The 23,677-nt window shown below is 56.6% G+C and overlaps 1 protein-coding gene across 1 annotated transcript in view; it reads left to right on the forward strand.

Moving 5' to 3' along the window:
• The window catches only part of ADARB2 (adenosine deaminase RNA specific B2 (inactive)), a 58,368-nt gene extending 38,013 nt beyond the window's left edge, over positions 1-20,355 (forward strand). Inside the window, exons 4-10 of the mRNA XM_045530480.1 lie at positions 1,098-1,212; positions 2,674-2,842; positions 3,620-3,771; positions 8,887-9,055; positions 16,123-16,304; positions 18,549-18,727; positions 20,179-20,355. Coding sequence (XP_045386436.1) covers positions 1,098-1,212; positions 2,674-2,842; positions 3,620-3,771; positions 8,887-9,055; positions 16,123-16,304; positions 18,549-18,727; positions 20,179-20,355 — 1,143 coding nt within the window. The remainder of the gene's footprint in view (positions 1-1,097; positions 1,213-2,673; positions 2,843-3,619; positions 3,772-8,886; positions 9,056-16,122; positions 16,305-18,548; positions 18,728-20,178) is intronic.
• The last annotated feature ends 3,322 nt before the right edge of the window (positions 20,356-23,677 follow it).

Raw genomic sequence — 23,677 nt, forward strand, 5'->3', positions numbered from 1 at the left:
TATAAAATTGATCTGAAGCGAACTTGTTTCCCAGCACTTCAGTGGCTTCTGCCGGGGACCAAGGGCCGGGTGGGGAGGAGGCGCAGTCGCCGCGAGGTCCGGTCAGTGGGTTGCGGGAGCCGGAGCCACCGTGTCTTCAATCCCGAGTGATCAGAACATTGAAACTCCTCGTGTTGAATCAGACTGGCCCGTCTCCCTGGGTCCTAGTCCCTGTCTAGGTCTAACCCCCATGCAATCAACACACACAAACTCCACCGTGAAAGACCACGTACAGCTGCAGTCACGTATGTGCGTTAATTAAAACACGGTCACTACAGGGGCCACCGTGCGGTGGGCGCGGTTCCGCGGAGAAGGCGGCAAGGGAGGGGCCTCGCGGAGGAAAGGGGAGGATGCAGCGTGGAGAGCAAAGACCACGTGAGGAGGACGTGGGTTTCCCGTGCGACAGCTGGTGTGGCCGAGCACAGGAGGGTCTCGGTCCCCGAGCAGGCAAGGGGCTGGGGGGAGGGGAGGTCTGTGACGAGCACAGGTGACCCCGGCGCGGCCCGTCCTGACGCCACTTCTCAGAGGTCAGTGACGCAGGAGGGGGTTGTCGGTGGATGCCAGCTGTCCCCCGCGCTGTCCCCTGTGACGGTCTCGCTTGGGAGGGAGGCCGGCCAGAGCGGTCAAGGACGTGACACTGACTCCAACAGCCGAGCAGAAATCGCCCCGCGTCCTCACTGGCTCCCCACTTACAGTAAATAACGTTCAGGAATTTTTGCCATTTTCTTTTTCGCATTCGCCTTTACACGTTGCTAGTTGAACATATGCTTGATATAGATGTCAAGGGCCCCGCAATGAAAACAAGGATGAAGAGAGAAGAGAAAAGGGAGGGGTTTTGTTTGCACAGGTCCTCGTGGGGCTGCCGGGGTTCGGGTGGGAGCGAGAAGGCGACACAGGCCGGGCCCTGTCAGTCGGTGTCGCGCTGAGCTCTCTCCCGAGGCCGTGGGGAGAGCGGAGGGACGGACACGCGTGTGGCGGCGTGGCGTGGCGTGGGAGGGAGGGGGGACCGTGAGCAGCCGCCACGCTGCCCGTCACGGAGGTGGCGCTTTGTCTTTCAGGAATTCGCCGACTCTGTGTCCCAGCTGGTCACGCAGAAGTTCCGTGAGGTGACAACCGCCCTGACGTCCGTGCACGCCCGCCACAAAGCGCTGGCCGGAATCGTCATGACCAAAGGTAACCGCCTCTTGCTTTTCCAGTGGGAATCCGGGTCTCCCGGAAGGAGCGCTAGTGTGTACCTGACCCTGGGAGCAGACGGATTCTCGCCTCTCCTTGAATATGCAACAGAGAGAAACAAAGTAGAAAATAGACAGGTCAGGGGCCAAAGTTTGTGACTTGGAAACCCACTCTGAGCGTTGGGGGGTAACCAGGCTTCCCGGCTCCGTGGGGGGAGCGGGAGAGCCGGGCGGGGGGTCCTGAGTCCCCTCGCTGGGGTGTGAACCGGCGAGACCCCCCCAACCACTCCCAGGAGGGAGCTCCGATCCGAGACGCGAGAGTGGCCGGCGGGAAAGGGAACGTCCGCACTGAGGGTTTGGGCAGGGAGCAGGGACGCAGCACGGCCATCCGCCGGGGCCCCCAGGTGGTGCTGGCCCCAGTGCCCCTCCTCCCCTCCCCGCTCTCCCTGGTCCCACCAGCAGGTGCCCACTCCTCCCTTTCCTCCCCGGGCCCCGAATCACAGAGACCCAACTTGGGGGGAGGTGGCTGCCTCGAGCCCCTAGAACTGGGTTCTCGGGAGAGGAAGCTCAAGTTGGAGGAAGCTCCGAGTAAGGTGCGCGCAACCTGCCCGGCGCTGTCTGCACCTGGGAACGTGGATTAAGTGCACTTGGTTTGCAAATCGTCTCTTCAGAGACAATGTCCGAGCACGTGTTGGCCAGAGAACTCGCCACAATGGGTGTGGCCAGTGGCACTGACCACCCTGGGCCACCTGGCACCACCCCGCGACCTCCCAGCTGAGTCAGCAAGTCCCAGGCAACCTCCCTGCCCACACGGACCCCCGGGGAGCCCCTTCTTAGAATATTTTGTGGAAATTCTGGTTCCTGCCCTGGAGGAATACACCATCTAAGAGAAAACACAAATGCACACACCGATCCATGAGAGTCGGAGCGAGAACACGCGTGGATTTGTGGCCTCCACGGTCTCCTTGACCAAGAGTAATTGATATTACAGTTTAAAGACATTAACTTTTGAGGTTGTTTTTGACGTTACTTTTGTTGTTTGTTCATAGTCCTTGCAGAGAACTGCAAGAACAACTCATTTTTGTTGACTGTGGTCAACAAAGACTTTTTTTTTTTACTGTGGTCAGAATGAACATTATCCTGTGAAAAGGATTAATAAATCATGACGTGTCCGACAGCCTTGCCGTGTTGGTGGGAGACTCACAGGCCCTGTCCTGAGAGGTGACCCTGTCCAGGGAAGACCTACCAACGGGGAGGACGGGGTGAGGGGGCCCCCAACTCTGTGTCCCCAGGCTTGGACGTGCTGACTGCTCTCTGTGTCCCCAGGCTTGGACGTGCTGACTGCTCTCTGTGTCCCCAGGCTTGGACGTGCTGACTGCTCTCTGTGTCCCCAGGCTTGGACGTGCTGACTGCTCTCTGTGTCCCCAGGCTTGGACGTGCTGACTGCTCTCTGTGTCCCCAGGCTTGGACGTGCGGCAGGCGCAGGTCGTGGTGCTGTCCTCGGGCACCAAGTGCATCAGCGGGGACCACATCAGCGACCAGGGGCTGGTGGTCAACGACTGCCACGCCGAGGTGGTGGCCAGGAGGGCCTTCCTGCACTTCCTGTACGCCCAGCTGGAGCTGCACCTCAGGTGCGGGGCTGGCAACGCGCGGGCGGGCCGGGTGCTGCCGCCCCAGGGTGTGGGCACTGCGAGGGGTGAGCAGCTCCGGGTGGCCCCCGGCCTCGGGCCTCGGTTTCTCAGCAGCCAGTTTGCTGTTGGTCCACGACTCCAGGCCACTCCCCTGGGCGAGGCTCTCCCTGCACCGCGGGAGCAGGCGGACGCCCCCCACTCCAGGGTTTGCGGGGAGATCTCAGCCCGGCAGAGCCGAGTCCGTCACCACCGGGGGGAACGTGTAGAAACAGCGAGACCCGCAGGACATCACCTGCAGGAACCAGGGCATAAAATCTGGGATAAAAGGCTCTGTCTGGGGTCCTCCCGCCTCCCGGTGGTGCCGCCGCTTAGATTTGAGCTTAGTGGGGGGACGGGGGTCCAAGGGCAAAACGCCCCATCTTCCCACGGTCAGAGGCCCGGGGTGTGCTGTCGCGGACCGTGTGGGAGGGGACAGTGCCCGCGCTGTCACGCAACCTGCGCTGGCCCCGCCCTCCTCGAGCCCCACCGAGGCCGCCACCCCCGCAGCCCCCGAGGGTCGCAGCCAGCGAGGCTGTCCTGGAGTCAGGGATTAGTTTCATAAACACCGACACGGGGTTCACGGCAACGGAGAAACCACTAAAGGTACCTGGCAGGTGACTGGGGCGAGGGGGGCGGCAGGTGTCCGCTCCTCGTAGGGTCCCATCCCGAACGTGCTGCGCCCAGAACACCGGGCCCGGCTCGGTCTGCGGTAAGTGACCTGGACCCCTGTGTCCCCAGCAAGCGGCGGGAGGACGCGGAGCGCTCCGTCTTCGTGCGCGCCAAGGAGGGCGGCTACCGGCTGCGCGACAACGTCCTCTTCCACCTGTACGTGAGCACCTCGCCCTGCGGCGACGCGAGACTCCACTCCCCGTACGAGATCGCCACAGACCGTAAGAGGCCACCTGTTACCTTTCCTGAACAGCCCCTCCCCCTGGGGACCCCGGCTGTCGCCCCCTCCCCGTGTGGGTGGTGGCTGAAAGGGTGGACGCGGGTCGCGGGACAATCGCACCTCCATAATCCGAAAGGCCCAGATCACTGGCAGGAAGTAATTTGGGGTCTAAAACCAGCCAAATTGCCCTAGTTCTCTACTTCCTGTTAGTGAGTCTGACAGGCCCGTGTCCAGGGACACAGGCAGGCAAAGGCCACACGGGTACCTGGCGGGAGCAGGTCCCATCGGCTGTCTTCACCCGAAAGTTTGGGGACAGCAAAGCTCAGCTTTTATAACGAAGGGGGGGGGAACCCCACAAAGGTGTCGTCTGCCAGGTCACCTGTGGCCTGCGGGGTTTCCTGGCCACCCTGTGGCATTTATGAGTTAAGGCCCCGCCCGCCCCGCCCCCTCACCTCCCCCAGCAAAGGGCAGGGATGGTGCCATGCCCGGGAGAGAAGTTCCTTGCCATTGGAGGACTCATCACGCTGGATCCACGTGGCGCCAACTCACCCTGTGACATTATGACATCTGGTCCCTTAGACAGATGCCGGGAAATATCTTCCCACTTTCTCCTGGAAGTTTGGCATCTTGCAGACCAGCCCAGGAGGCTCGGGTGGGGAGGAAAAGGCCGCCAAGGCTGGGCACTGGCCCGACCTGCCCAGCGGCTTCCTCTGCTGCCGCGTCCCTGGTGGGAGCCTGGAGGGCGCCGAGCGGGGCCGGGGCCGCGGGAGTCTGTCCAGCCCGAGACCCGCGGGTCCCCGGGGGCAGTTCCGGCTCCCTGGGCTTCCCGCGTCTCTGCCTCCGCCGCCAACCGCGGCCTCCGCCGCCAGCCCAGATCCAACCTGCCGTGTCTGCGGTTTAGAAAAACAAACAAGTACATTCTCAGGGGCACCCTGGGTTTCACTGCCAGACACAGATGTCTCTTATTTCATGGTGCTTTTAAGAAGTGGCAGGTGTTGGTAGGAGAAAAAATACAGCATTTTGCTCACACTTTCGCTGCGGATGAGATGCCGCCGTCTGCGCTGCCCTGGCGGGCTGGAGACGCCGCCCACCCACGCCGTCCGGGAGCTCGCAGAGTGGACTCAGCCCAGGTCACGCATCGCTGTCCCCTTCCTCGCTCAGTGCAGGAGAGAAAACCCAAATCCCCGCTGCCCTCAGCTGGGAAGGAGCCTCGGAGAGACCCTCAGCCCCTCGCCCCGCCTGTCTGTAAATGCCTGTTACAACGAGGGGCGGGCGGCCCTCCACGCTCGCTCCCGCCTGTTCTTCCTGCCCTCTTCAGAGAGGGCCGCACCGCTTGCTAAGGAGATGCCAGTGGCCAGGCTTTGGCTCTGCGGGGCTCCTGCCAGGCCGCCCGAGGGCAGAGGCGACGGTGATGCAGCCCCCGCAGGGAAATGTGCAGCGGGGCTGGGGAAGTGCCGGTCAGGGTGTCCCCAGAGGTCAGCGGCCGGCACCGTCTGCGCCCCCAGCTTAACCCTGCGGGACCCAGCGTCTCTGCACCGCCAGCCCGGCGCCCAGGTCCTCAGTGAGCCAGAAGCCACGTCCTCGTGAGGTTGTGCTCACCAACGCAGGGACTGCAGCGCGCAGACGCTCAGCCCATCCGCCGGCCCCTCATCAGGTCTACGGACCCCATCCCGGAGCAATGGACGCCGCAGTCTGAGCTCCCCGTCTGCCCGGGCTTCTCTCCAGCTCTGGAAACTGACCCGTCTCCTCTTACCCGCACATTGCCCTGTTTGGCCCCAACGGCTTCAGCGTTTCTTTTCTCACTCCCTCTTCTGGTCTGCACGGAGCTATCATGCATCTCTGCACAGGGCCTGCAGCTGAGCTATCAACTGCAGCTGTTCCAGAATTTTCCTCTCTCTCTCTTTCACATACATACCCCCACACACACAAACACATGCATGAGCATGTGTGCACACACAAATATATGTGCATAAGCACATGTGCACACACATGCATGAACACATGTGCACATACAAACACACATGCATGAGCATGTGTGCATGCATAAGCACATATGCACACGTGTGTGAGCACATGTACACATGCATGAACATGTGTGCACAGGTATACACATATGCATGTGTACATGTGAACACACATGCATGAGCACGTGTGCACACCTAAGCACATGCACACACAGACATGAGCACATGTGTGCACACACACTCCCATCACGGAGGGACGAGGCCCTTCCAGACTCGCAGGGAACGACTCCACTGCCGTGGTGGCTCTGGGAGGCCCCGGCTAGGACCAAGGCAGTTCTGATCAGAGCCCAAATGGGCCAGCAGAGTGTCAGGGTCTCGGGCACTGCACCTTGGTGCAAAGTCCTCTTTCTTGGCATGGTTTTTAAATAACCTGGTAAATTCAGTTCTTACTGCCATTTTCCAAGAATTTAACAGCTTAGTGAAATTCTGCAATCTATTGATATTCTACAAAATGCCAGGAAAAATAGCAGCATTATGTCTTATATTTCTCTACAAGTTTATGCTAAGAGCTTAGCACATTTCTAAGCCAATTCCATTCATTGTATAGAAGGCAGTTTAAGAGATTGAAGTCGGGAAATCTAAAATACAATTCCATAAATTCCTGTCTTCAGATTTTCCTACTGAGTTACAGAAATATGCAAAATAGGATAATATTTGTGCGTTGTGAGATAATGAATTTTAATGACCTCATAATTTAACATTATCCTTATCAACATCATCAAATAAGGCGAAGCTCCCCCTCACGACCACACGGAAAATATTGTAGATGTTATTATTACAATTAATAGAGGTTGTTTCACAGGTAAACCTTCTGGGATTTACCTTTTGAAGACAATTTGAAATGTTAAAGTTTACTTGGCGTTTAAAAATATTTCCTTCCCTTTTTGTGATTTTTTTGTTTCATTTTTGGCTCTGTTCCCTTCCCATATCATCACGGCACTCGCGCACTGCTGCTTAGACAAACCTTCAGCCCCCCAGGGACGGAGTTCTTCTCATTTATGTCCATCTCCTTCTGACTCTCCCCTAAAAATATTCACTTGGACAACTTTAGGAAGAATATTACTACCCTCACTTTACCTTGACATCGAAAGGAAAGGGTTTTAGACGAACACACACTATGCCGAAGAGTCTGGCGGTTTGCAGTGTCGGCATTTGACTGGAACGTCCTGATGGGTTTGGGAGTGTCTGTGTGCACAGCAGGCAGGATCTCAGCATCTCACACTCCCACGGTCTCAGGCACACGGCAAACCCACGGCAGATGATTTAAGTTCAGCTCCCTGCAGTTGCTGGTTGGACTGGCATTTTGTTCTGCCTGAAGTGACATCTTCAGCTCCCTCCTGCCTCTCACAATTAGCTGAGAAAGAGCCGGAGGAGACGGGCTCTGAAGGTGGACCCCACTCTGACTGCCTGGGCCGGGTCCAGCTCTCGGGGGGCGCGCTGGAGAAGGCAGCCTAGGACACAACCCCTGAAATAAACACTCTCAGGAGCAGCTCCTGCACCTGGCTCTTCAAGCAAAATTATTAGAAACCAGTTGTTAATTCAAGCCAGGCCCCTGTTATCACGGCACTAACAGACTGTGGAGTGCACTCCAGGAAGAGCTGGCTGTGCCGGAGCAACGAGTGAGAACTGGGAAAGGTCTTGCAGCCTAACAGGCAACTTGCAAGGTCTGGAAAATGACCAGTAGCTCAAGTGTTGGGAGGACACAGCACACTACAGTTACCAGAAATAGGGGACAGCAAGCACCACGTCCCCTGAGGAAACATGCCCCAGATGGAAGAGAAAAGTCCCCAGTACTGTGATAACGTTGTGGACAATGCCCATGTGCCGGCTCCTCCACGTCCCCAATGCTGCCCGCCAGGGATCAATGCTGATAAAGACCTCACTTGAGGCCGGGCACAGTGGCTCACGCCTGTAATCCTAGCACTCTGGGAGGCCCAGGCGGGTGGATTGCTCAAGGTCAGGAGTTCGAGACTAGCCTGAGCAAGAGTGAGACCCCCATCTCTACTAAAAATAGAAAGAAATTATATGGACAGCTGAAAATAATATATATAGAAAAAATTAGCCGGGCATGGTGGCACATGCCTGTAGTCCCAGCTACTCGGGAGGCTGAGGCAGGAGGATTGCTTAAGCCCAGGAGTTTAAGGTTGCTGTGAGCCAGGCTGGCTCCACAGCACTCTAGCCCGGGTGACAGAGGGAGAGTCTGTCTTAAAAAAAAAAAAAAAAAAAAAAGCATTCAGTGCTGATTTATGTCATCGTATGTACGTAGATGATGGACTACACTATTTTACATATAATTTGCATGCAGAGTAGTTAACCATTTCTATATTATAATATGATCCAGACTTAATACACAGAGTCCTTTCAAAGAATGAAAAATAACAAATTTAAGCTTCCTCGTGTTCACACTAGTTCCCCAAATGACTGTGGGGTGTGAGGCGTGGTTGGTGGGTGTTTGCCACGGACTCTGGAGAACCGAGACCCCGTGAGGGACCCACAGGGACCCACTCATGGGCCACCTCATTTCTGGGCCTCTCGGGGCACCTGCCCGGCGTAGACCCGGGAAGCTGGAGGGGGCGGCCAGAGCCCAGGTGCCCGGCGTCCTGCATGCTCCCTGGCGCCGTCTCGGGCCATCCTCACAGCCCGGGAGGCAGGCCCTGTTAGCATCCCTGTCTCCACAGGAAGTAACCGCATCACGGTGACTTTGAGTAACTTGCCCAAGGTTACACGGCCGGTAAACGGTAGACCAGGACTGAAACCTGGGCCAGGGCTGGTCCCACTCACCACCGGCTTCTGTCAGGCCCCCAAGCTAAGCACAAATATTTAAATTTTTCAGTGTCCACAAACCAAGTGTGGGAGGGACATGGCCACACTGGCCCCACACACACACACACATACAGTCCGGGGCTGCCCCTGGGGTCCGTGCTTCCCCACACAGGGCTACAGTGAGGGGACCCCCCCCAGCCCACGTCCTCGTCCTGCCCCAGCCGTGGCACCGAGGCCCTTTGACTGGTCTCTGCCCCGCATCCCTCGCCCTCAGCCTCTCACGCCAGCCCCTGCCTGCAGTGCCCCCTCACCGTCCCCGTCTTTCCCAGTGAACAGCAGCAAACACATCGTCAGGAAGTTCCGAGGGCACCTGCGCACCAAGATCGAGTCCGGGGAAGGGACGGTCCCCGTGCGGGGCCCCAGCGCGGTCCAGACCTGGGACGGCGTCCTGCTGGGGGAGCAGCTGGTCACCATGTCCTGCACCGACAAGATCGCCAGGTAACGGCCCACTGGCTTTCCCGCCGCACAGGCTGTGGTGGTCAACGGCGGGGGCGGGGTGCAAGTCCGCGGGCTCTGACCCGCCCGCCGTAACCCTGGCTGGGACCAGGGAGCGGGTGCCTGTTGGGCATGGGCCTGGGCTGGCGTGGGCTTCTTGTCAACAGCTGTTGACACGTTTTTAATTACCTGCGCTGGAGGCCAAAGTGCCTGGAGAGGGCAGCACCCAGCACCCAGCGGCCGCTCACACACCCTGCCTTGGGCCTGTCACCCTGGACGGTCTGACCCCGCCACAGGGTGGACGGGGAAGCCACGGGACCCCCAAACCGGAATCTTCCACCGGCACCTGCCAGGCAGGAAAGACGCTGGTCCTTCCCTTGCTGCCCCCAGGTGGGCCCCCACCCACAGGTCTCCGGGAGGGAGGCCTTGGCCACGGTGGGCAGGATCGGGGGTCTCAGGGCCCCTCAGCCTCCCCAGAGCTCCTGCCGGTGGGGTGAGGCCCTCGACCCTGAGCCACCCTGACCTCGTTCTGTGACCCGATAGGGGCCGTCACCCGGCGGGCACAGTCCCCTAACTTTGGTTTGGAAACAGCCACAGAGCACACCTGGGGTGGGGGGTGCAGCACGAGTCTGCCTGAAAGAGCCGTCAACCCCCCAAAGCCGCCCCTGACAACAGTGACGGTGACGCAGGCGCAGAAGGCCAAGGCCCACGAGAGTCAGAACGTCCTTTGGCAACTTAGGTGAAGGTGTTCCACCCCGCCCTCGTATCTGTTGACCTTGCTGCCCCAAGCGCCTCTCTGTGGCCCATTTTGGGTTGGAACCGGTCAGGAGGGGAGAACGCGGCCGCCCGGGCGGGAAGGAGGAGAATGAGGCCCGTCCACGGCTGCTACAGGGGCACCTGTGCCCGTGGGATCCACAGCGTCCCGCCACCACGGCGGGGTCTGGGCACAGAGTGAGGGATCACAGCCGTCCCCTACGTTCCCCAGTCAAAATGCAGCCGTCCTGGGGTCCCAAACAGATGGGAGCCACGGGGTGCAGGCGGGTCTCACTCGCGACTCGGCAACACCTGAATGTGCCTTTAACAGCCAGAGCACCTGCCATGCCTCGCTCTGGAGACAGAGCCCAGGACCGGGTGGTGAGGGAGAGCACAGGCCAGAGGGAAAGGGGCGCCCCCACCTGCCCTCCCGGGTGCCCCACCTGCCCACCTGCGTACCCCCACCTCCCCACCTGGGTATCCCACCTGCCCAGGTACTCTCACCTTCGCAACCAGGTACCCCACCTGCCCTCCCAGGTACCCCCACCTGCCCACCTGGGTACCCCACCTGCCCAGGTACTCCCACCTTCCCAACCAGGTACCTCCACCTCCCATCCTGGTATCCCACCTGACTGCCCAGGTACCGCCCCACCTGCCCACGTGCGGCCCAAGACTCCCTCTCTCCACCTCTGCACTCAACTCCAGGCAAAGAGTCGCCGCTGGGAGCTCCAACGGCTGCAGGGCAGATAAAACACCAGCCCCAGAGCTGTGATTCCGAATCCTCGGGGGAAATTACCCAACGGCTACAGGAAAAATAGCCCCATTTGCTTTCTGCTCTGATTGCTCCTGGTGCAGAGCAGCGAGTGGCCTGATGGCAGTGACTCAGAGCCCCGTCTCTGTGTCAAAGGAAGCTGCTGTCCCATCCTCATCTCTCAGAAGGAAACGCGAGGCTCCTTTGTAGTGTTTTCCTCTGCTCACGATGGGGAAAAGCAGCAATTTTCACCTTAACGGAAACCCTCCCGGCGCCAGGACAGCACTGGGTTTCCCAGTCGGCTCCGACTCCCCCGAGCGAGGAAGTGAATTGACGCTGTCCCCGCCGTCTCTGGGACCCTAAACACCTTGCCGGTGGGTTGAGCACGACCACCAACCGGCACCGTGAAAACCTCCTCGGAAAGCAGGAGCCACAGCACGGCCTCCAGGGCCCCGACGATTGTCAACTCTTCTGGAAAAGAGAGTCTGGGTTTGGAGAACCCACTGAGCAGGACCCCGGGTGGTCCGGGACCAACCCAAGCCCTGGGCGGGTCGGAACCGGGAGTCCCGTCACCTCTTCCCACCCACGCGGGTCCTCACCCCTCCTGGGGTCAGGAAGCCCACCCAGCTCCTGCGGGTGGTCTGCGGCTGCTCCCGGGAGGCTCCTCCCCCCCGGCGTCCACCCCTCCCAGGACTCGCAGCACCTGTGGCCGGGACCGTGGCTCATTCTTTCACGTCGTGTGTTCAGCGTCTGCCACACGGCAGGCACAAGGGGTGGTTTGGGGAGGAAGTAGGAGCTGATGGACTGTGCGTGAGGGAAACTGAGGCACGGCACACACACACGGCACACACACGGCTGCCCGGTGCCCTTGTTGTCTCTGCCCGCGGGTCCCCACGTTGACACGCAGACGCGACCGCACCCGTGTCCCGCCCTCGCCGCCGCCTGTGCTCCGGGACGGGCAGCTCCAGCCCCCGACAGAATGGGGAAGACCAGAGGGTGTTTCTCTCTTTGTCTCTAAGAACTGAAGCCGAGTGTCACATAAGAGTCTAAATCTTCTGGAACTAATGTGCCTCCAGACACGGTTTCTAATTTTAAGTACCGGAGCCTGTTATTGATCACAATGTCTCTCTAAATGAACAGATTAAAATTTTCTCCGTAAAAACGAACTGTCAAAAATTACAGCTGCTCTCAGGGAATGTGACTGACTGTCTGATTTCCAGACTCAGATTTTAGGCCCAGGCGGCCGTGGCTCAGCCTGTAGTCTCGGCCCTCTGGGAGGCCAAGGCAGGAGGATTGCTTGAGGCCAGGAGTTCGAGACCAGCCTGGGCAAGAGCGAGACCCCGTCTCTAGTAAAAATAGAAAGAAATAAACTTGGATTTGGCTGTGAGAGCTGAGTCTCCTGCCACCTACAGAGAGGAGCTGCTCTGTGCTCTCCCCAAGGGGGTTTCTCTCTCTCCCAGCCCCGGCCCCCTGAGGGCAGAGATTCCTACATCCTTCCTCCTCGCTTATCTCGTCTCGAAGTGTCACCAGCCCTGTGGACGTCAAATCCGAGCATCGTTCATTTTTCTCATCTCAAAATGCAGCTCCTTTGAAAACAACTGCTCTTCTTAAACACTCAACCCAAAATGTTCACAGTTGGGTTTGAAAACCTTTTTACTCCTTTTTTAATATAGATTGTGTGGTGATTTAATTACAGCTTTTAAGTGAACTTTTATACACTCTCTAGTGATGAAAATGGTGCGTGGTCAATCCAATAACACTGATCAAATATAAAAGCAATAACTGCGGATCGATGGCCGGCTGTATCTTTGCTCCTGCGCCCGGATGGGGGCCACAGGGCTGGCGGCCTCCTGGGGAGACAGCGGCCGTCCCTCCCAGGACACGGCCCGACACTTGGAGATGACAAAGGAGCCCGAGTCTGCAAAATAAAAACCGGTAATCGAGTTAGGTCGACAGCAGAGCGGACGCGGGAGGAAAGGAAACCGGAGGGGGGCCCCGAGACGCTCTGCACACGGCCGGGTGGGGAGGGGCGGGTGTGAGACCCCTGGGGCCGGCGAAGGCTGGACTCCGGGCTGCCTCTTCACAGAGGGACCAAAGGCCTCGGAGGGAGCAGAACTGTCCTCGGTCGCCAGGAACCGGGAGCCGGTTGGTCTCTCTGAGAAGGGGCTGAGGGTGGAGCACCCCCAAGGTGGGAGGTCAGGACCTGACACCCCCATGCCCGGAGGTCAGGCCAGCGCCAGTGCTGGGGTGAGGTCGCACGGCCCGAAGGCGTCACCCCCAGCCTGTGCCGAGGCGTCCCAAGCCCACGGAGACGGGGGACGCAGATACTGCTATCACGGCCATGTGAGCAGGCAGAAACCTGGTCCTCAGAGCTCGCACCTGGCCGCCCCGTGTCTCGGAGTCAGCAGGGCCGGGGCGGGGGCCGAGAATTTGCACTTCCAGCAAGTTCCACGTGATGCTGGTGCGGCCAGCCCGGGCACCACGCTTGAGAGCCGCTCCGTGGACTGTGCTCACGGCACCAGGAGAGGGACCTTCGGTGGCTTCAGGCGCTGCCGGGGAACCGCCTGGTTGGCCTCGGTTGTCCCTTCAGACAACGGACAAATGTGCCCACAGGTGAAGGGTGACGCCTGGACACTTTGCCACCGACGTCACCTGGATTTCAGAGCCATGTCACTAAGGGCCACTTCAGGGTGGCAAAGGCAGCCAGCAGGACACCAACGGCCCCAGGCAGGTGACAGTGGTCACCACCCCGTCCCAGGCCCATGGTCTGGGCAGACCCAGCCCCCCAGGGATCCCACCCGCGTCCCCCTGTTGCCTGGCAACCGCGGTTTGCTTTACGGGAGGAGGTCGCGTCTCTGGGCTGAGGAAAGGCGGCCTCTTCCCAAGACCTCCCCCCACTTATCTGTGGCATTTCAGTGATTGACAAACACAAAACTACATTTATTCAGGGATTACCTATATTGAAAGCCAGACACGAAATTTTCTATTCTCTGTCAACACCGCAGTAATAGCAGCTGTTTGAACAAAAGGAGAGGAGTTTTCCATTCACCCCGAACGCTGCAAATTCTCCGGTTTATATTCAGAAAGAGGTTTGGTTCCATCGATCGAGTCAGCTGAGTGAGTTTAAACCCGCGTAGCCGGGCGAGGAGGTTGATTTTCTCTTTATTGCGAAGGTTATTAGGTGGGAGCCAGATAGAGGAGTTGTTTGTCTTCAGACGTCCTGCGGAATGCAAACCCCTCAAACAGGTTCCAGAAGTTTCCTGCAAAGCCCGTGTTCCGACGGCCCCTCCCGGAATACGAGTTCTATTTTTTAAGTCTCAGCTGGTTTCAAGAAAGTGCTTTGTTATCGGTGGAGGAAAAGCACTTTTCCTGCTTTGAATTGATACGAAATTTAAAACTCCACTAACGGTTTGAAAATTAACAGCCCCTCCCCCGACTGTCTGCAACCCAGAGTCCTTCGCCGTAAGCGGGGACCCCTCTCGGCAGCCCCCCAGCACCTCCTGACCTGAAAGGGGGGGACCCAAAACACTCCGTGAAGGTGACATTGTCGGATTTCTCCGCACGTCTTAGTCGGCTGCCTGGTCTCAGATTTAGGGGAACAAGGCAAATCTCCCCGTCTCCACTCAAAAACACAGGTGTTGTTTCCTAAAGGAAAAGATCAGACACAAAAACATCTCCGCTCCTGGGTGGTCTGTCCTCGTCGGTGACAGACGGCGAAAGGTGACTCTGAGGCCCCCACGGCTGGGCAGCCAGGTTGTCGTGGAGAAAACGCAGAAATGCTACAGCTGGGGGAGCGGTCCCCAGTCTCCTGGGGGAGGGGTCCCCCACCTCCGTGACAAGGCCCGTGGCCTTCAGAAACGCCCCTCCTCTGAGACTCCGGCTCCTCCGAAACTCCGGCCCCCCAGGGGAATCGTGCAAGCCCTGGGCCGGCCCTTCCCACGCTGCGACTTACGGAAGTGACCACAGTGTTTTTTTAAACGAACTTATGCAGATCTGATAAACGGGAGTGAATGTTTCATAAAACCAACGACTGTTTAAATCCTAGGACTGAACTGTTTGTCTATAAATATTACCTTTTATATTGCATCTGAGTTTTATGTAGATGAACACATTACTTTAACGACCTGTGTTTGCTGAGGGAGAGCCGCAGAGCGGTGCCGCGGCCCCGCCAGCCAGATGGCTGCCTTTCCTTGCATGAGATTAAAAGATGTTTCTCATTCACCAAGACGCTTCGGAGGCAAATTAATATCGCCAGCTAAATTGCTTGTGTTTTTGGAATAAAATTTTAAAGAGAACTTTTTAAAGCAATTGGTGTCACAGGTTCTCCGAGCAGATTGCTCTCCAGGTAGAGAGACATTCGGTAATTAATGAAAAGAATTCTGTGTTAATCGACTGCTTCGGGAAGGGAAATATAATGACTCCTTATTAATCATGAAAAGAGATGTTCAGCATGCAGGGACCACGGTAATTGCTCGAACAGTGGAAATGTTAATTAATGAAAAGAACAATGATGTAGGAAATTAGCTGCATAATGCCTGCTACTGCCGGTGAAGGTTGGATTTTAAACAAATTATTTAGAGTGGAAACCACAGAATGTGGCCTTAAATCACAGATACGTGGAACCTCTTTCCACCCAAATTTAAGGGGGAAAAAAAAAACCCAGTGCTCCTGGCGACTTTGCCTGAAGAAGTGAAAACATCCGCCCGGAGCTATATTTATTTCCCAGAAAACGGCCTTGTCCCTCTCTGATCTGGGCTTCTAAAATCAAATCATCCCAGCCCAAAGCAAGGTCGTTTATTAATGTCATTTAATCTCAACACAATAGGTCATTCTGACTGCTGAGGACAAAAGGAGTAGAAGAGAGTATTTTTCCCTAAACTGATATAAATAAATGTAATTTCTGATAGTTTCCAGTTAATATAAAGAAAAAATTCAGATTCACTCTGGGGACAGAGTGTCTTTTTCAAAAAATCTAATTTTAAATCCCTGTGAGGCCGGGCGCGGTGGCTCACGCCTGTAATCCTAGCACTCTGGGAGGCCGAGGTGGGAGGATCCCTTGAGCTCAGGAGTTCAAGACCAGCCTGAGCAAGAGCGAGACCCCCGTCTCTACTAAAAATAGAAAGAAATTATCTGGCGAACTAAAAATATATATAGAAAAATTAGCCAGGCATGGTGGCGCATGCCTGTAGTCCCAGCTACTCGGGAGGCTGAGGCAGGAGGATTACTTGAGCCCAGGAGTCTGAGGTTGCTGTGAGCGAGGCTGACACCACGGCACTCTAGCCCAGTCCCTGCGAGAACCTACAGCATCCACTGAGGCTGGCTCTGCAGAGAAGGCAGTGGCCTCGGAGGCGCAGAGGCCGTGGGAGCTCGGCCGGTGTCGGAGGCCAAAGCTCCACCGTGGCTGGGAGCTCCCAGAGCCCTTCCCTCGCCACGGGATGGGGAAGGTGGGCGGGGGCTGGAGGCAGGGGAAGCCCGGTCTCTGGGTCCCTGGGTGCCCTCCCCACCATCCCACAGGCGGGGACCGGGTGGGCACCTGGCGGGGCCGCTCACATGCCTTTCCTTCCAGGTGGAACGTGCTGGGCCTGCAGGGCGCCCTCCTGTCGCACCTCATCGAGCCCGTGTACCTGCACAGCGTGGTCGTGGGGAGCCTGCGCCACACCGGGCACCTCTCCCGGGTCCTGAGCCACCGCACGGAGGACATCGGTCAGCTGCCCGCCTCGTACCGGCACAACCGGCCTCTCCTCAGTGGTAAGAAACACTGTCGGGGCCAGGACCCCTTCCTGGCACCGGGTCTGGGGCTCGCGGGCACGGCAGGGCCCACACGGGAAGACGCCACCCACTGTGGCCAACGGCTGTTCATTACAGAGCAAAATCCAGCAACCCAAAGACTTAAGGCGGCTGCCGTTCACCTCTGAACACAGCAACAGGTGACATGTAGTGACAGCTCGTGGGCAGCAGGCAGCTGGGTGGTTCCTCGGGGTGGGGGGAGCACGCAGAGGGGCCTGGGACGGACATGCAGCCATTATCAGGACGGGGTCTCCTGGGGGTCCCGGGTGGGAGCTCAGAGAAGGAGGACAGGCTGCGTAGATATTCCCTCTCAAAAAAAAAAAAAAAAGGAAGAAAAAAAAAAAGATGAAAACCAATCATGCAAATTTTGAAAGGAAAGCATCAGAATTTCTTGCAACAGAAAAAAGATCTTGCATAAGGATAATAATAAAAAGTGTACTCAAACAAGCAAATGAAATTTGCTCAAAGCCTCCCTCAAGGTCAGTTTGGGGAACTGTCGTAGAAGATGACGCCTGCAATTTAGACAGGGCTCCATCCCTCAGAGTCACAAAGAAGCAGGCAGGCAGGAAAAGATGCCCCTACAGGCACCGTCACAGGGCGGATATTAATGTTCTCAGAAGATATACCCGACAAAACCTGCACAGACCAGTCTAGACCTGCGGCAAAACTTCAGGACCAAAAGCCACATCCAGGCTCTGGAACCTGAGTCCTTCGGCAAGCGCTGGGTTGTCTCCTGAGAACAGCTACCCTAGGGAAGTCTCCCCTTGGTCTTTCTCAGTTAATTCCACGTGGCAGAAAAAAAAATGGTAAGAATCATAATTAATAAAATCCTGTGCCTCGAATGCTCATCTTTTCAGAAAAAAAGTGACCTGAAATAGGACCCAACTTTGACAGCTTGTTCTACCAAACCAAGGACACGTGCTGCTCTGAGCTTTCACCCTAAATTTTTATTTTCCAAGAAAAAAAAAATCATAAAAAAGGGAAGAAATCTGGATAGGACAAATAAATGTTTTGTTCTTGTTAATGACGTATTTAACAGATATGTTTTTGGGTGTTGAGCTGTTTTAGTCCACACCGAAGGTAAAACTGTGTTTACAGCCCACGGCAAGGTCTTGGCAATGAACGTGAGATTTGAGAGATGGACCCGGAGGACAGATTGTCAGGACCGTGAGTTGTTTAAGGCTCCTGGTTTACGTTCGTGTGATGAACATCGCAGCATTGGTGATAAAATAGAGGAGAGCACAGCTGTCTTTCTCCAGAGCACAGAGAAGATGCCGGGCTGCGGACCAGAAACCTTTCTGCCTCCATGTTTCCTGCAACTCCATCTGTCAGGAAGAACTTTGATTCTTACTGAGTGTTCACCCACAGTGGCCTGTAAATTTTGCCTCCAAAGTATCTCTCTGTTAACATTTATATCCGGTTTTTGCCTCCACATGCACATGCACACACACACACATGCACACACACGTACACACACATGCACACACACACATGCACATGCACACACACGCCAGAGCAGCAGAGAGCCCCCAACCCCCGCAAGGGGTCTGGCCGTGTATAAAACCCGAGAGGTCCTTTCCATTCCTGCAACTGACTCTCTGATTCTGAGCCTGCTGGAAGCTGTTTCAGTCACATGGCACAGCTCAATGTCGTGCTGCCCCGTGGCCCAGGTGTGCCTCACTCCCTGTGAAAATTGGATCCCTGAAGTGGCTTGTGTAAATTCAGTCTGGGGAGGTGAATTCCATTTCCAATATGGCGCACGCACCAGCTTTGCAAAGAAGCGCTGTGACACCTCCTCACGTCACCCCCGTTTTTAAGCAGCTGAGTGAGGGTTTCCGGCAGCACAGCCTCTCTTGTAGCCACGTGAGCCCCAACAATGCTCGTTCCGTGGGTGAATTGCGGGTCCACTCGCGCTGCTCTTCAATCGCGGCAGCAGCGACCATGCTGGTCGTAGCGACTGCGGCAAAGGTTGAAGTGGCGGTGGCAGCGGTCGTGGGTCAGCTAACTCGGCACAGGTCTCAGCTGTCCCCAGGTGACATGGTGACCTCCGTGTGAACTGGCCAAGTTTTACACATGAAAACAAGGATGGTGTGTGTGTGACTATCTCCTGTCCCCCCAACCCCAACTAGGCTGCGTCTCCCACTTGCTCTGGGAGCCGTGTGGGGCCTGCAGACTAACGTGGCCGCTCCCCACCTCCCTCCACAGGCGTGAGCGAGGCCGAGGGGCGCCAGCCCGGGAAGTCCCCGCACTTCAGCGTGAACTGGGTCGTGGGCAGCGTGGAGCTGGAGATCGTTAATGCCACCACCGGGCGGAGGAGCTGCGGGGGCTCGTCCAGGCTCTGCAAACACGTGTTCTCCGCGCGGTGGGCGCGGCTGTACGGCAGGGTAGGTTGCACCTGTCCTCTGGGGGCGTCCAGCTCAGCAGATGGGCTCAAGGTCACAGGCCACCCCTGGCCCTGCAGTGAGGGGGGCGCAGGACTCCAGAGCCAGTTCCCACCGCCCAGGCCCATGCCCATGGCATGGCCCCCCAGATGGAAGCCTCCACTCCCCCCGCCCCGCCCAGGCCAGGAGCCCCTGCGCAGGCAGCTGAGGGGCCGGGAGCTCCGTGGGGAACCCAAAGTGGCGGAGCTTGTGCGACTCTCCACGTGGGGCAGTGTAAGAAAAGCCGACAGGGGCTTTGTGAAGTTGAAATTATTCCCAGTTTAGATTTAAGGAAACTGACACTCAGAAAAGTTAGGTAATTTCTCCCAAATTATGTCAGGGTTAGAATTTCTCCCCGACCCCAAAGCCCACGTATTTCCACTATATCCACCATTCGGAGTCTGCTTTCTCCTTCATAAATAGGTTTTAAATTGAAACTACATTTCTAGGTTTTAAATTGAAATACATATTTGTATGTGTTTCCAAAGCACAGCAGGCTGTAACCAAAAAAAAAAAAAAAGAAAGATAACAGAAAAACTAGCCAACAAATAAAAAGTGTTTGGCTAATTTTTCCGTGCTTCTTTATCCAAGCAATGACTGCAAACAGGAATTGTAGCATTGTGGTTGATTTATCAACAAGGAGAAGAACAGGATAGACATACGATGCTTAAAATAAACATTTTTACCAACTTAGAGGACACTGAAAATTGCACCTTTTTGCTCTGAGCCTGGCAGTGGCTTCTGCCTCTGCCTTGAGCAGCTGCCCATGGACCAGGGTCTGTGGCCAGTGCCTGTGGCCCTCGGCCCCTGTCCCGCCTGCTCCCGGCCACTGCCCACGTCTCGCTCCTTCCGGAGACTTTGCAGGGTCAGGGAGGCACAATGTCCACTTGCTAAACAAACGGACACACTTGAGGTGGCACTGCCCCGCGGGTGCTCGGCCTCCTGAAGGACCCTGGCGTGGGGTCCTGAGTCCCCTGTGGGCCCGTCCTGCCCCTCCCACCCCAGGGTGACGGCTACCTTCTGCTGGCTGCTTTGCCGGCTGGAACTCAGGAGCCAGCAGGAGACATCCAGCCCTGTTGGTCTCCCAAGCCCCTGCCCGTGCCCTGCCCACCGCGGCACCGTGTGCCTCGTTCCTACCCGCTGAGTCCCTGCTTTTCCTTCAGAAACAAAAAGACACACGCCGTGTTTGTATGTTTAGCAGCAGGCGAGTTGTGCGTTTCTTTCGTTCCTCAATCATTCCTGCTTAGATTCCACCACACTTCCTGAGAGACCCTGGTCCCTCCCACCACGGTTTCTCTTTACAATGTTGCCCTTTTGGTTTAAAGAGCAGGAAGAGGTCCAGACCCGGTGTTCTGCGAGACCCGAGTGGGCTGTGTATTTCTCACTGAGTTGCTCTCTCTCCTCCCTGCCCACAGCTGAGCACACGGGCCCCGAGCCACGGGGACACGCCGAGCACGTACGGCGAGGCCAAGCTGGGCGCGCGCACCTACCAGGCCGTGAAACAGCAGCTGTTCGAGGCGTTCCAGAAGGCCGGTCTGGGCACCTGGGTGCGGAAGCCGCCGGAGCAGGACCAGTTTCTACTGACTCTCTGAGTCGCGGACCCTCGGCCGTCCGACCAGAGTGAAGTGTCTGTGGAGCGACGTGGCGTGTCCGTCGGTTCTCTGTACCTGTCTCCTCTGGCGTGCCCGGCACACACGCGTGTCCTGTGTTTGGATGGGCAGCCGGGCTGGAATTGAGGATGTGCTGCCTCCCCCAGATTGCTGGTCCCAGCGTCCCACGTGCCACGCGGGAGCTATCTGTGCTGCCCGGTGGGCTCCGTCTCTTCCTGGCGGCACCAGGGGGGGTCTCCGTTCGGGCGGACGGGCTGAGGTGTCAGGCACGACCCTCTCGTGCCACGCGCCTCCCGGGCGGTGCGTGAGGGTCTCACTAGCACAAGTCACGTGACGCTTGAAGACAAGCCACAGTGAAGAGAAAAGCCATGGGCTCCCTCCCCAAGAAATCCGTGAGAAAGCCCCGTTATTTTCTCTATTCCTTTAGGTTTTTCACTCTTTCTCCTTCCAACAAGCATTTACGACGCATGATATTAAAGAACACCCAAAACAGAACCGGAGAAACGGAAACCTTCTCACAAGGAAAGAAACAGCCACCGAGGCACCAGCGGGCTCAGGTCAGCGCCGCGGGGAAACCGTCTCTGAACTCGCTGCAGACGGAGAATCGGTTTGGCGCCACCAGCCCCAGCTCTGGTCTCTGTCGTCGGGCGGGGTCGACGCCGGGGTTTGTCAGCTGCCGCCCTACAACCTCGCTGCCAGGTGATAAGGAAACCAAGTCTTTGACCAAATTCTGACTTTTTAAGCCAATTTTTATTATAAAGCAATCACCAAAAAAAAATCAAAACAAGCCTTCCCTTTTGGCTTGAGGAGCTACCGGCTTGCTGTTCTTTTAGGTTCTCCAATCGCCACCTTGCATACAAAAAAGGAAAAACTTGCCAGAAGCAGCTGCCCAGATCCAGAAGGCGGGACTCTGTCACCTGCGGCTGGAGGCAGGACCGCGGCCGCCAGCCCACAGAGTCACCCGACAGCAGGGACCCCAGATTCACGCGGGGCTGAGGCCCTTTCCTGACGTATGTTGAGTCGATCCACACACCTTGAATTGCTTTAATTTCACCCCTGGGAACGCATTGCTAACAATTCTCGTGCTAGTTAACAGGTCTCTAATTTCTCCAATTTAAAAATCCATATCCACAATTCATTATGCTAAATAGCAAAGCACGGTGGTAGCCACGTCCGCTGTGTGGGCTCCCGGGTTGGAATTCCAGCCCCACCGGCCAGGAGAGGCAAGGAGGGCATGGTGCTGCAGCCATCCAAGTGCTGTAGTTACAGATGCCTTAACAAGGAAACAAAAGTGAAACGAATTGAGGTGTAGCTATTTGTTACAAGATCGTAAGACGTAGAGATGTTAGTGAGGAAATAAAAGCTTTTCCTGGGATTTAATACAATATGAGGCCAAATTTGTCGTTCGAGTGAGTTCTTCTAGAAAAGAAAATGGGTGCTGAGGGGGTGACTTCTTCAAGACAAAGTTTAAAAAGACACAAAAACGCTTTTGTAAATGAATAAACTCATCTCCGTCTTTCAGAAAGCGAGGACATGAAATCTTAATTCGGTGCAAAAGCTGAGATCAAACGGCCAGCGTATAGTAACTTCCGGGGACTTGGCATCACTAGCGTGAAGCTTGGAGAACCCGAGGAGGTGAGGGCTGATTTGCGACCCAGACGCTCTCTGTCAAGGTACCGGGAGCTTCTCTGGGCGCGTGGAGACACAGCCGACTCCTGGCTGCATCTGGGACCTGAGCCTCACGTTGCTGACGTGCGGAGAGGCCGGCTGGAGGAGTGCGCGTGCGCTTTAGGTCACGGTGCTCAAATGATGCGATTTCTGCAGTGAGGAGACGGCAGCCGTCCTGACTGTCACAGGGAAGACACAGCACCTGCCCCCGGGCCCTGGGAAGGTGCCCACCTCCCCCGTCGTGATAAGCCCACAGTGCGTGAGTCACACAGTACGGTCACGATGCATTTTGTCTAAGGCATTGGCTCTCCAGAAACAACTCGAGCTTTAGTAAAATATAAACATCTGCTTCGGGAAAGCCACACGTTAACTCCACTCGACCTGTCAGCCTCTGTACATGAATTAGTCTCCTAAGTCGACAGGAGACCCCTCGTCAGGGGAGATTGCAGACCTTCTGCAGGGAAGGTTTATACAAGCGAAGAGTTTTCAACGCAGCAAGAAGCAAGTTTGGGGTGTGGGAGCTTTTCCGTGGAGGTGTCTGTCGGAGCAAGCCTGGCGTGGGGAGGAAATGGGGCGGAGGAGAAGGCCCCAGGTCTGGGCGGTGGAAGGACATGACGCGTTGAGACAGCCACAGGTCAACAGCTGGGAAGTCGGGTTAGAACCAGTCGGCGTCCGAGGAAGGAAAACCGGGAATGAAAGGTGTGATGTTGCCATTCTCTGGAGCATGCCGTGGCCAGTTTGGGGCTGTGCACTGTGACACTGTGACACGTGAGTGCCACACGCAGCCTGCTCCCAGCTGGCAGGAGCCAGGACGTGGCCAGGGCGTGGGATTTCCACGCAGCCCCTGGAAGGAACAGGCCGTGGCAGCCCTGAAGCTTCTGGATTCTGCGCCCACCTCTCTGTTCAGAGGAACGTCCCAGCGCTGCTTCCGGGCCAGGTCTGCCCCGCACTTTCGATGGCCGAATTAGAGACTTGCAAGTAGCCCCAAGACACCTCACCAAGTGAGGGTTCGCCAAGAAGAGCAAAGTACCAATGGACGAGGTGGAACTTTAGTCACCCTGAAAAAGAATGACAGCAAAAGGAAAGTCAGACAGAACATAGTCAGGGAACACGCAGGCATCTGTCACCCCCGTGTCCTTCTGAATTTGCCTCAAAATCGCCATCCCTGTATCTCCCTGTGCTTCTTGCTGCCTGGTGGCCCAAAGTCCTTTGTCTTGACATCGTCTGTGTTCTGTTTCCCTGACTACGTAGCCCTACTGCGAAAGTCCAGACAGAACCAACTCATCCTTATTTTGCTCCAAAACACGCATTGCTTTCCTACCGGGGCGGGGGCGGCCATGTAAGGTTTCCTGCCTGGTTCTCAGTCAAAAAGTCAGCATCTGGCTCTGTCGAGCCTTGTCACAGGACCCAGGGAAAGGCCACCAGGCTCTGTGTCCACCTCCAGAACAAGGTTCCACCGCAAGGTTCAATAATATCAAGTCATTGAATTTAGGATTTCTTGGGATTTTGTTTTTGGCAAGGGAAGGGTTTGCAGGTCTGTAACTATTGTTTCTTTTTCACTCCTGTCATTCTCTTTAGATCTGTATAGACCCGTCACGCCTCCACTCGGTCTGCCAGGGGACTTGTTGCTCCTCAG

The sequence above is a fragment of the Lemur catta genome, chromosome 18, assembly GCF_020740605.2.
Source record: "Lemur catta isolate mLemCat1 chromosome 18, mLemCat1.pri, whole genome shotgun sequence".
In the NCBI taxonomy this organism is placed as follows: domain Eukaryota; kingdom Metazoa; phylum Chordata; class Mammalia; order Primates; family Lemuridae; genus Lemur; species Lemur catta.